General features: G+C 47.2%; 4 protein-coding genes across 4 annotated transcripts; 1 reads left to right on the top strand and 3 right to left on the bottom strand.

Moving 5' to 3' along the window:
* Positions 1-1,522: 1,522 nt before the first annotated feature.
* On the top strand, positions 1,523-3,384 carry BDV59DRAFT_206663 (LLM class flavin-dependent oxidoreductase; the record flags this gene model as incomplete). The annotated part of the gene is made up of 8 exons (XM_073694835.1): positions 1,523-1,601; positions 1,659-1,799; positions 1,851-2,061; positions 2,123-2,135; positions 2,192-2,251; positions 2,317-2,873; positions 2,934-3,111; positions 3,163-3,384. 8 exons carry the CDS (start codon positions 1,523-1,525, stop codon positions 3,382-3,384), a joined length of 1,461 nt encoding a protein of 486 aa, XP_073542519.1.
* Positions 3,385-3,421: 37 nt separating this feature from the next.
* On the bottom strand, positions 3,422-4,827 carry BDV59DRAFT_189980 (SET domain-containing protein). Its single transcript, XM_073691694.1, has 2 exons — positions 3,869-4,827; positions 3,422-3,811 (listed from the first exon to the last, which is right to left on the bottom strand). Exons 1-2 carry the CDS (start codon positions 4,715-4,717, stop codon positions 3,572-3,574), a joined length of 1,089 nt encoding a protein of 362 aa, XP_073542518.1. The 5' UTR covers positions 4,718-4,827; the 3' UTR covers positions 3,422-3,571.
* Positions 4,828-5,530: 703 nt separating this feature from the next.
* On the bottom strand, positions 5,531-7,501 carry BDV59DRAFT_189977 (FAD-binding oxidoreductase). Its single transcript, XM_073691693.1, has 3 exons — positions 6,758-7,501; positions 5,830-6,695; positions 5,531-5,760 (listed from the first exon to the last, which is right to left on the bottom strand). Exons 1-3 carry the CDS (start codon positions 7,322-7,324, stop codon positions 5,613-5,615), a joined length of 1,581 nt encoding a protein of 526 aa, XP_073542517.1. The 5' UTR covers positions 7,325-7,501; the 3' UTR covers positions 5,531-5,612.
* A 2,481-nt stretch (positions 7,502-9,982) lies between these two features.
* BDV59DRAFT_166114 (sterol desaturase family protein) lies at positions 9,983-11,575 on the bottom strand. The gene has a single exon (XM_073687647.1). It carries the CDS (start codon positions 11,218-11,220, stop codon positions 10,174-10,176), a length of 1,047 nt encoding a protein of 348 aa, XP_073542516.1. The 5' UTR covers positions 11,221-11,575; the 3' UTR covers positions 9,983-10,173.
* Between the last annotated feature and the right edge of the window lie 663 nt (positions 11,576-12,238).

Here is a 12,238-nt window from a genome sequence, read left to right as displayed (position 1 = left end):
TTGTAGAAAAAAATTTAAGAAAAGATGAGCCAAGCATTGCTGTGGTCCATAGCCACGACTAGTGTTCGGTAGAGACCCTAGAGCGAAAAGAGCGTCGGGCAGCATACAGATATCACTGCTGACGCCGTAAGTCCCGTACGGACGGTCCTATTGGCAGTCATAAACCTAAATGTTTTGCTCAGTAATTATTCACTTGGCCGTGTGTGTTTGCACAATGTACATTTCAGTTTTCCTATTGTCCTCTCCGACGGTTCTTTTCAAGATTTTGGTTATAAACATCATCACTAAAATAGTCAGTACTTGCCCTGTCGGGATGGAAAATAGTACATACCAATTGCAATAATAAGACCTAGCACAACTACTACCACATAGCCAGCCGCCTGTGATAGGGGTGGCTGGATGGTAGCATTGCCACTGCGCCTTTGCAGCATATTTCCTTCGTGCGTTTGAGGAGCGGGGCCGATAAATGTCGCTATCTGTAGTCAATAACCTAGCAGCAAGTTCGGAAAGTCGGGGGAGAGGAATTCTTCTGTGATAATCTTGACCTAGTCAAAATAGTTTGAGAGATATTACATGCCCTTAAATGCACGCCATTTTATCTGCTCACGACTTATTGCAGTAGGGCCTGCCTCAAAGACGTGATCATAATAATATGTATGATAATAATTCTAATGGGACGGTGATCTGCTATGGTATGATCAAGAATGCATATGAGGTGCTTTTATCAATATGGATCTTGTGTATTAAGGCTGAATCAAGTAGCGCACACGCAGTACTCTCGGCTCATGGGACGGAAATTTTTCTAGAGTTACTTCGCCAGTGTGGTAGCTTCTTTTCTACTGCCATAAGCAGATTTAGATTTCAAGAACTGTAATTCGTCCTACAATTTGTTTCACTGTCGGTTCAATCAATTCTAATTATGTATTTCTTCTACGAATCCGTTGGCAAAGGCAAAACGTACGAAGAACAAGGTGCCTTTGATAAACCACACCAAACTAAAATATTAAGTTAATTATTTACTGCTCCATCCAGAATAATGCCGATCGTGAGTGAAGGGGAAAGAAAAAGGGTTTACGGTCTTGAAAATTGGCTTTCTCAAGTAAGCTGAGTTGCGTGATGAGGAAAGATGCTGACGATCAAACCGCCTCCCTTCTACGCCGTAGGGGAAATTGTATATAATTTTATTCACAAAGTTAGTTCGGTTATTCCTTATTCAAATCCCGAGGGTATTGGATTCTTGCGTATGTAAACACTTCGCCTTTGCTTTTCGGCATATTGTATGGCGTCATTAAGGTCCACTGTGGTGATAGAGGGGCAAATGACTAGTGTAGATCTGGGTAAGGAGGGGGTTATGTTAATACTGCAGTGAATGATTGCGTACTTACGGTTCCTCTCAACAAGACCCTGATCTGTGGAGATATGTGTCTTATAAATATCGCACCGCGCGAGGTTAGACCAGGTTAAACGACACGTCCTTTCATTTCAACTCCAAAATATCGCTAGGTGTGCTTACGAATTGGCCATGACAGCTCCCGGGATTATTGCACCTACGGCCACTGCGCCTCGGAAGTCCCTAATCCTCAACGCCTTCGTTGAGATGTGTACGCAACTGACACCTCAGTCCCACTACTATAGCCGACCTACTTACCAGCATCCAGGCAGTGGCCATCAATCTCCGGGCCTCTGGAGAGCCGAAGGCGACGAATCTCATCGTTTCAATGACATTGATCATTGGGTCGAGCTAGCCAGGCTTCTAGAAAATGCGAAGTTTCACGGAATTTTTATCGCTGATGTTCTTGGTAGGACACGCTTTCAGTGAAGCAAGGGCGAAACTGACAAATCAATTCTAGGAGGCTATGATGTTTACAAAGGACCTAAAAACCTCGCCCCAGCCATTTCATCTGGAGCGCAATGGCCAGTCAACGAACCGCTTGCCATCGTGCCTGCAATGGCCGCAGCGACGAGGAATATCGGGTTTGGGGTAACGGTAACGACAACGTATGAGCAGCCGTATCATTTGGCTCGACGTCTATCCACCATCGACCACCTCTCTAAGGGGCGGTACGTTTTGCACCTCACATGATTATCAAGAATACTGCTAAATATTTGCTCGTCTTCTCAGGGTAGGATGGAATGTAAGTGATATTTAATTCCGGAGTCATGCTTGAGTCCTTATGCAAACTTACGACAGGTTGTTACCGGTTACTTGGATTCAGCTGCCCGTAACCTGGGCTATGCCCAACAACCCCAGGTATGCACTGTGGCATCAGGTGAAATTCAAGTAACACTGTAAGGAAGCCGCTGACATGTCTTCAGCATGACGACAGGTATGCTATTGCCGAAGAGTACATCAAGGTTACCTACAAATTGTGGGAGGCATCCTGGAGATCTGATGCTGTAGTTCTCGACAAGGAGCGAGGTATGTATACTGACCCGGCCCGAGTCCGAGAGATCAATCACGTTGGGAAGCATTTCAACGTACCTGGGCCACACATCTGCCAACCGAGCCCCCAGCGAACTCCCGTCATCCTTCAAGCTGGGACCTCAAGGGCGGGAAAAACCTTTGCCGCACAGCACGCTGAAGCCATATTTGTCGCTGGACATAGTCCATCTGTAGTCGCAAAGAATATAGCAGAGATCAGAGACTTGGCCAAGACCGAGTTTGGCCGTGGCCCTGTGAATATCAAGTTCCTGGCCATCCTATGCCCAGTTCTGGGTTCTACGCATGAAGAGGCATTGGAGAAATTTAAATATTATCGCAGCTTGGGGTCCATTGACGGGGCTTTTAGTCTATTTGGAGGATGGACCGGTATCAATCTAGACACATATGAAGATGATCAGGAGTTGCGGCATGTTGAAAGCAACGCCATCAGGTACATTGCCTCGCATCTTTTGGACGCATCAGCATTACATCCATTAACCATTTCACATAGGTCTGCGGTGGAAGGATGGTCAAAAGCGACCCCGGAAATCTCGAAGTGGACGAAGGCTACGGTTGGTGAGCACATAACTGTAGGAGGATTGGGGGCCACGCCAGTTGGTACCCCCCAAGAGGTTGCAGACGAAATGGAGCGTTGGGTAAGGGAAGCAGATGTGGATGGGTTTAATCTGGTAAGCACCAAAGTCGTGATGATATTGGCAATGATAGCTAATATATTCCAGGCATATGCAGTCAAGCCGGGGTCGTTCAAGGACATCATTGACCTTCTCATCCCTGAGCTGCGAAAACGTGGACTTTTTTGGGACGAATATACCGGGAAAACCTATCGTGAGAATCTCTATTCAAAGGCCGGTCAGAGTGGTCCTCTCCCAGACCATCCTGCAGCTAAATATCGGTGGGATGCAGGTGTGGATGCCGCTGATCATCAGATACCAGACAACTAGGGTTTTGTAACCCAGAGGGAGAACTTCTGAACTTAATGTCATTTTCTTTGTGCACTCTGTGGGCCAATCCTATATTATGTTACGTATCAAAGATTCTATGTCATTAGAACGAGATTGTCTTTCCCCGGGAAACTGGCACCTCACGTCCGTGAACAAAATGGACAGTAAATTGAAGCAAGATGATCCACTACTCTTCGTCTAAAGCTGGAAGTACATCCCAGTTGTCATCTTCCTTTGGTGGTTCTTCTGCTACACATCTCGGACAATGGCAAGTAAATCGAAACGAGGTCTGAAGATGATCTCGTCTATCTTTCACATCCACACGTTGAACGAGATCAAAGTAAGAGATACAGCACTCTTCGCCATCAAGAATATCTCTGGAAGCAATGAAGACCATGCGGCCATGGTCATCGGGCTTGTGGGTTACCTAGGGCCATGGAATTAGTCTCCCGCAAAAAGCGATGGCAGCATAAGAAATGCTCACATTAGGGCAACAGGAATGGTTAGCTATCGCAGCTCTGGGATAGACCGCGGCACCGAATTGCTCGCCTCGATCAACCTGCGGCCCTGCAAGAAGCGGCATCCCTGTCTCCCTGGGATATAAACCAAACGAGTTGGCTTCCTCCTTGCAGACGATGCTCAAGAGTTCGTCAAGTGTCGACCCATGGGGTAAAATCGGGCCATTCTTGAGATATTTCTTAATCAGTGCGCTCCAACGGCGAACTTGAGCGTAGGACCAAGATTCCTGGGAACCACAAAATGATTCAATTGCATCCCAGCCTGTCGGGAAACAGTGGCTTGTCTTTCTGGAATGGTCATGTCCTTTGGTGTCCTGGTCCCCTTCCACAAACCGCGTTGCAAGGATACGAACAATGAGCCATAACATGCCGAAGTCATATTCTCCCCACTTTTTTCGAATTGATGTCGCGAATCTGTGTAACCAGGTACATTCAAAGGCATGCCGTCTTCTATCAGCTGCTTCGCAGGCCGCGCTACACCAGACTACATCGGCAATGCAGTTTTTCGGGCATGAGATCCGGCTGGCGGTGCAACCCACCTGTTGGTTACATCCAGAATTACTGCATAGGAGATAATCACTGCACAGCGGATTATCAACGACAGGAATCACAGCGTATGCGGAGTCAACAAGGAGAAGTTCGCCTTTCTTCACTAGCTGGGAGACTTGTAATTGGCGGCCCTTGATCGGGTCGACAGTGTGCCGTAGATGAGGGTGGACCCAGGACTTATCAGTGATGTTGGAGACACCAGGTCTGGTCAGGTGGTCCTTCGTCGCCTGGAGCCGTTTCTCGGCCACAGGGGGTGTTGACAGCATGAGGTTTATCCACCGTACAGTGAAGAGTTGGGTGAAATAAAGTCACTGAGCAATTATTATCACCGCAACTCTTCAAATTCTGCGCTCGGCATGGGTCTCTTTACGACTTGCCTAGCTGCCGGGGCCCACTGCAGAAGACCGTGGATAAAACAATTCGCCATAAGTGGAGTCAGGGTGGTGGTGGCCAATTATTTGAAGCTATCCCAAAGCGGGCTTGTACCACGTGCAAAGGCATGGCACCCAGCCAGGAGGCCACTAGCCAGCCGCACACAGTGTAGCACTCTGTAAGCGTTATGCCATGCCATGGGCGATATCCAGCAGCAATGGCGTTTCGGTGACATGGAGTCCACTGGGCAGGAGTTGCCATTGCCTTCCTGAGAAGATTGATAGTTAAAAAAAAATCAGTGTTGCTGACTAATCAAGACTGTCGACCCCAAGACTGTCGACCCAGATTGGATAAACTGGTTACCAAAATTTCCTGCGTTATGGATGTAGAAGTACTGACGTATATTCCGGAAGTTCTGGGGCTCATGGGCGTACACGTTGCTCGACTGCACCGAATTATAGCATATCTTCCCGCTTTTTGCTGCTTCTATTCTGCCCCTTGGTCGAAGAATGGCCAAAGAAAAACTAATCGTAATCGTGTCTACAGCACAACCACACTGGCGTAATCGGAAAGGGTCAGCCTCATCGAAAGGTACTGGGGTTGGACGCAAGATATCTAGAGGATACGATTGATTGTTCTGTTGCAGTCCGTTTAACTCTCTGTTCATTTTAGCAACATAAACCATATTCTGTCGCATTGAGTTCATCATAATGGGTGTGGCGTATTTATCATTTCTAGCACCTGGAAATGTTCATGCTCGTCAACCCATGAAACTATCCATACACTTGTTCAGAATGCCCAGCCCCCTTGGCGGAACATGAATTGGTTGGGGTCATATGCCTTTGCAATTTCCTCTAGCTTGTCCTTGTTTGCTGTACCGTAGCTCGAATAAACATCTTGATAGTCCCCGGCATCGTTCATGAAAAGAGGATTACCGCTATTTCCAAGTGTCAGCGTAATGTTATCAGAGCCATTAGCTAGCTGAAGGGCAAGGATAAGGCCTTACGAGATGAATTCCACATTACCCGACTGGTAGTTTGTAGGCTTTACACCTCGGAATCGAGCAGCAAATTTGGATCGCACCCCATCGGCCACCTCTCGGAGGTATCCAGGGCAGGCCTCGTTGCACACCGGATTGACCCAAATAAGATCATTCTCAACCCAGATGCGGTCGCCATGCTCGGGATCGAGTCCTAGGGCATTTCCCCCGCTAATTGCCGACGCTTTGGCAATTCGTACAGATAAGGGTTGCGGTGTGAAAGTGCCAATTTGGATATCAATATTCCTGGCCGAATTATTTCTAATCTGGGACTGGTATGTTTCCCAGTGAAGTTCTAGCAGTCCATCCATCTGTTCAGGGGACATATTAGGGAATGTATTGACGTGAGCAGCTGCATTGATGCCATATATCTTTGCTCCTCCAGCTTGATTGGCTAGGTCAGTGTAAGTGGTGGTCTGAGTGGTGTTTAGAATAGCCTCGACCTCCTCGAGACCCGCAAATGTGCCAGGAGGAGGAGTTGGCCCGTCATAGAAGTAGAAAAGTGCAGGGTTAGAGACGATTGCACCTGGAAGGCCAAAGTCAAATGTCGGAATCACGGCAGCTTTAGCATCAGGGTACTCGCGGATAAATTTAGCCAACGCTTGGAAAATTTCATGCCGCTTGTCACCTGAGTAAAAGCGTATACCTCCCCAAACCTGACCATTGACTCCAAGTGGGTGGCCTTTGAAGGTGAATTTTGTGACAATCCCAAAACGATTGCCTCCACCCTTGAGTGCCCACCATAGGTCTGTATTGGAGAAGCTATTGGCATTGACGACAGTACCATTTCCGAGGACCACTTCAAAGTTAATGACATTGTCGCAAGTCAATCCCTTTGCAGAATGGATCAGTAACCTCACAGCATTACGTTTGAGCAGTATGAGGCAAAGCTTACATATTGCGCAGAATAGTAAGACAACCCCCCTCCCAAAGTAAATCCTGCAACGCCGATATTGGCAAGACGACCTCCAACGACAACTTGGTTGGTTTTTTCTGCCACCTCGTACACATCTCCCCAACGTGCCCCTGGTCCAACATCGAAGTTTCCGTCACTAGTGCGTTTGACGGTAGACAAGTTCTCATTGAACGAAATAAGAACTCCTCCGTCAGTGCTTGAGACACCAGTATTGAAATTGTGACCGCCTGACTTCAGCGCGAATTGGGCAGTAGAATACTTGTTCAATTCTTTCACCGCAACAGCAACTTCCTCCGCATTAGAAGGGAAAAAGACGCAGACTGGACGGTTTTTTGCGTTAACTCCGTTCCAGTAATGATGGATGGCATGGCTATACTGGGATGCGTGGAGAATTGTCTCGGCACCAAAGCTACCCAAAGGGTCCCAAACGGTTAATTCGGGGTATATGGAGTGCAGATGTTGGCAGACAGCAACTGCGTCTGACGAGGCAGCCCCAAAAGCGTGGACAGCTAGGGTAGCTAGGGTTAGAAGAATTGCACCCCCCATGATGAACGTAAAGGGTTGCGGGCCACCGTATAATAGGTAACCCCAGTTGGTGAAATTTTGTGGGAGAACTTGGAAGAATTCTCAATATTTATCCCCTGAGCCTTGGAGGGTATTATTATCCTGTAATTATGCTAATAGCGTAAAATAAGGGACTGACCACATCGGAGCGTATTCCTTCTAAAGGCTTAGCAGCTAGTTGACACCATCCTGAGTGGATGTATACTTCCCGGTATCGGTGACGGTACATAAGCAGTAGTCCACACTGAAATCGTATTTCGTATCGCTAGCTGGCGGAGAGATACTGGTTGATGACGGCGCACATGTGAAGAACGCTTTCTTCCCCGCAGGATAGCCAGACGGATGGAGTGATCACCATTAACGGCTCGGGACGGAATTACTCCTAGAGCCCTGTTACCTCGTTTATAAGGCTAGATTCTTTCCAACGAAGGCGGTACATGTTGAAGACCTCGGCATTATCAAATGTCACCACGAGAAAGAACTCTAAATGGCGTATTTCATGCGTATCCCCGCATATTTTCGCTCTGGTCTATTAGACCTTTGTTCAAGGCTGTGCCTTGGCGGAACAGCGGGAGCTGATCTACAGGAGTTTCTCCACACAACCAGAGATGATAGGGCGATGGCCCTGATCTTCCTTTGGAAATCTTCGAAAGGAATTATTTAAAGTGGAGCAACTTAACTTTCGTGAATCATTTGCCAAAACGACAAGAAGTCCGCGTCCGCCCAGTAGAGGACCTGTACGCTGTAGGCTATGTAATGTGATAGGAGCCCGACCAATGCCCGGAGATTAAAAGCCACATCTCCTGCTTCATAAGATAATGAGTTGGTTGAACACCTTAAGGGGTGTTTCAATAGATTGTTCCTGTTGTATGGTGTACGCAATACGCAGTATACCAAGGCTAGGCCTATTCCGCACGCGGTACTTTCCTGACGCACGTCACTGGGAATCACAATCGTGCTACCTAGTACGTTCCCGCTCACCAAAATACTAACGACTACAGAACTCAGATTCCCAGAACTAAACGTTATGTTAAACACCATCGCATATACTCTAGGTGCTTGAGGCACTAGATCGTCTTAATACGCACTGTAATCTGTATTAACGATCTATGAGATTAAATGGGCTTTAACGAAGTCCCCGTGTTTTCAATGCCCGCCGAATAAGCTTCGCACGTGCTAAATATTACAACCGGAAGAGTCTGCATCGAAGCCAGCAGAGTAGAATTCAAATAGAGAGACAAGGTCATGCGCCATGCCCGTAATGGCTTCGGGCATCATTACTGGGATGCATGATGTCGGTTGCTTGGTCGGCTCACATTATACACTCTTATTACTGTCCCATTTCTTGTTGAATCTCTGCATCTCTAAGGTGGTTGGCGGATCACAGGATATTGGACACACCAATCTCGGTAATGGGTCGTTTGATTGATACTACTGCCAATGTTCCTAATGTTATCCGTGTGTCAATAAATCGAAGCTGCACTTCAGGAAGACAAATCCAACATGCTTGGTACACTATATTCACTAACGGTGATGAAGAAAACTTTCGCCGTCTGTCGCTAGGGGCGGCAGGTCTGTATATGCAGGAGATGTATGGAATCAAGTTAGTTCCATATAAGCAGGTACCCATGATATATATTTTCTGACAAGCTGCAAGCTCAATTGGACACTATCTGCGGGTTCTTTTGGGAGATTACCTTGGATTTAGTACCGAGCTAGCTCTCGTCCTAGCTGGCGTGGTGCCGCCACAGTATATTTTCTTTGCATTTATCCCCATATGGTTTATTGAACGTATAGGAAGGCGCAAATGCATGCTTTGGGTGCATTGGCACTCGCCATCTGCTCAACTATGATCGGGATCGATCTGAAGCTCAACACCATACCAAGCCTTTCCATGGCAGTTGCTTTCTACTTCTTCTTTTACAATTCATTCGGGATGAGGCATGTCAAATGGTGCTTGAATAACAGAAATTATACTGACTTCGGAGTTATTTCAATGTGCCATGGCTGTATGCCACAGAAATAAACTCCCTAAAGATGCGCGTCAAATGTGTCGCTGCAGTCTCCGCTCGAAATTAGCTATGTATGACAGAGCCCCAATCCCTTGCAGGAAGCATATTAATTATATCTCAGGCAACTGAATGGTAGTCACAGTTATTCCCATCGGCTTTGATAATACCTGTTGGAAGTTCTATATAATCTGTAAGCTGGTGTCGTTCTCTTCCTTTAAATTCCTTGTATCCTAACGCTTGTAGTTGTCGCCCTTAATCTCTCATTCATTCCTGTTGTCTATTTCTGTCATCCAGAGATGGAAGCATTTGGCTATCACTTGAAAATATTATATACATATTTTTTGTGTTAATGCACGTGACTGGAGATGTCTTAAGGTGTTCATAAGAGCCTAGAGATGTCACCAGTCGATGAAGAGAATGAGCAGGGTTCCAGTGATTATTATACCAAGAATACCGGGACCTAATTTCATGCTGCACATGCTTAGAAGTCCCAGGTTGATATGACCATGCCGACCTTTGCAACTATCTATACTAGGACCAGATGCTTACAGCAAAATATCTGTGCTAGGCCTCCTCAACTAGGGTCTACGTATGAGATAATGCCATACGATGTATTTGAACATTAACATGTAGCGGAAGCATTCGTCTATGATATTTGTGCAACAGGATATATTTAAATTGTAACGAGAAAGGGTATGAAAGCAACGAGCGCCAAAAGAATCATTTAACATGTATATACATCGTGTCATACATTTTCGCATCATTCTCATATGAGCAGGGCTGTTGCCTTATGCGCTTCTGGTCTCTGTCAAACCGACATCAAAACCAGGGCATGGATACAGCGTAGTCGTAATCAATGTTCTCCTGGTAGCACTCGATACGGTCACCGCATGTGCCGAATATCCGGTCCCAGAGACGAGTCTGCTTTCCGTAGTTGCTGCTCTTCTTCCAGCCCTTCCGGTGGTGAAGATCATGGTCTTCAATGATGAGTTCGGCATTGAACATTCTCAGCAGCCAGCTCAATGTGTTGGGAGGGACAGTGAGAAGACGCAATCCGCTATGCCCCGCCAGTTCGGCGAACACGACGTATTGGTGACACACCCACCATTCATAGAATCCCATGGGGAAACCCATCAGTTTCATCGTGAAGTATGTCATAAGGGGAATTCCCGCAATGTCGAAAAACTCCTGCTCGTGGTCGGCGTATAGGGTGAGCAACGGGTTGGGATGCTTGGTCAAATGGTGGGTGCGATGATATTTCCAGAGTCCTTCGACCTCGTGCATCAAGCGGTGGTACCAATAAAACCAAAAATCCAGTATAATGCCGTAGAGGCCGGCCTCTAGAGGAAGCCATGCCCAACTGATCGATGAAGGAGGTTGGCTCGTGCGGTAACTCAAGAACACGGTGAAGATAGGACGGAAGGTCGAAGTTGAAAGAAGTGAGTGGAAGACCTTTACAACCCCCACATCAGGGACACCATCACGCTCATGTTGGTCACCATCCAAGAAGCCAAGCGTGTGGCCGAGACGTCGAAGGACATGTAACTCGTGGATGGCGATTCCCTTGAAAGCAAGACTGTAGAACACGAAAGCGGCAAACGGCGTGAAGTTGTGTCCCGTGTAGGAATGATAGACATGATGGATCACCAGTGGTATGACGGCGTGAGTGAGAACCCAACGATGTGTCTGCCACTCAGGCATATAAGGTACTTTGTCCTGCTTGGCGTGGACTGGCACCTCCTTGTCCAGACTGACGGGATGGATGCCGAGGAGTTCGTATGACCAGTGGAAGATGGACCACTCGCCACGGTCGAGACTGCGCCAAGTGGACTTCATCGAGTCCTTGGGATTCCGTAGGCCATTCATGGTGACTATGGAAAGCGTTGGACGGTTCTTGACTCGATAAAGCTGTTGTATAATGTCAACGGCCACTCCGGGGAGGTGGGTGACCCCAGGATTTATCTATTAACCGCGCTCGGAAGTCGGAGGGGAAACATGTGAAGAGTTTCTGGCCAGTGGCCTGTCCCAACTATTTTTCGTGGGCAATGATCACTTTTATTGGGGAAGTGGTGGGCGTCCACTGCAGATCACTCATTACGGTCCACGGTTGGTGATTAGTACCTACACCCTAGGTACTGCGTAGCGACGACCCCTTAAGACTAGCCTTGTGCCGACGCCAGTACTATTAAGAACTCCAACAAGAAAATTACAATCCCGACAGAAGTTGTTGATCACACTATCTGTCTCACGGCTGCCCTATATTTGGCCTTCTTCGCACTGGTCACCGTGTTAAAGACTAGGTGGGCTTGGTACTAGCCCAACCATTTGTCGTATTATTGGAGGGGATCGGCAAGCAACGCCACGTCGAGTGGACACAAGACTACTCCGATAAATTATCAGATGTCTTCTTGGACGACGATGACATTCCCCAGATCGGAAATCTCAAGGCTGTTCTGGAACCTGTGCGCATCCTCAACACCTGCGATCTCCACGGTTCCCTGCATGGTCGATCCTTGAATACAGTGTATCGGTTCTTCGGTATCCGCTGCTCTGCGGGTTCCTTCAATTCTCCTATGGGCTTTAAGGTCAGTTCGTTGTAATTCTGGAGTAGATCTTGTCCTTGGTTTCAGGAATTAGATCTATCGTTGTCTACGCATATGAACATGAAGCAAGAGTGACAAACTTCCCCAGAGGATGGGAAGAATCAACTGCCCCCACATTACCCAGAATAGTAACCGTTGCGATTCGCTTGTTGAGTAAAAGGGGGAAGAATCACATTATTAGTTAATTAACTAACGTATTCGGTAAGCGAACGTTCCATGCAGGCGAGCGTTCCACCTCCGGATTCCATACTAATCGACCACTTTTTAAGCTCTTTTATCTC

Source organism: Aspergillus ambiguus, assembly GCF_047715705.1.
Source record: "Aspergillus ambiguus strain CBS 117.58 unplaced genomic scaffold BDV59scaffold_95, whole genome shotgun sequence".
Lineage (NCBI taxonomy): Eukaryota > Fungi > Ascomycota > Eurotiomycetes > Eurotiales > Aspergillaceae > Aspergillus > Aspergillus ambiguus.
Note: the sequence above shows the minus strand (reverse complement) of the source record. Positions and strands in the feature narration are given on the sequence as shown.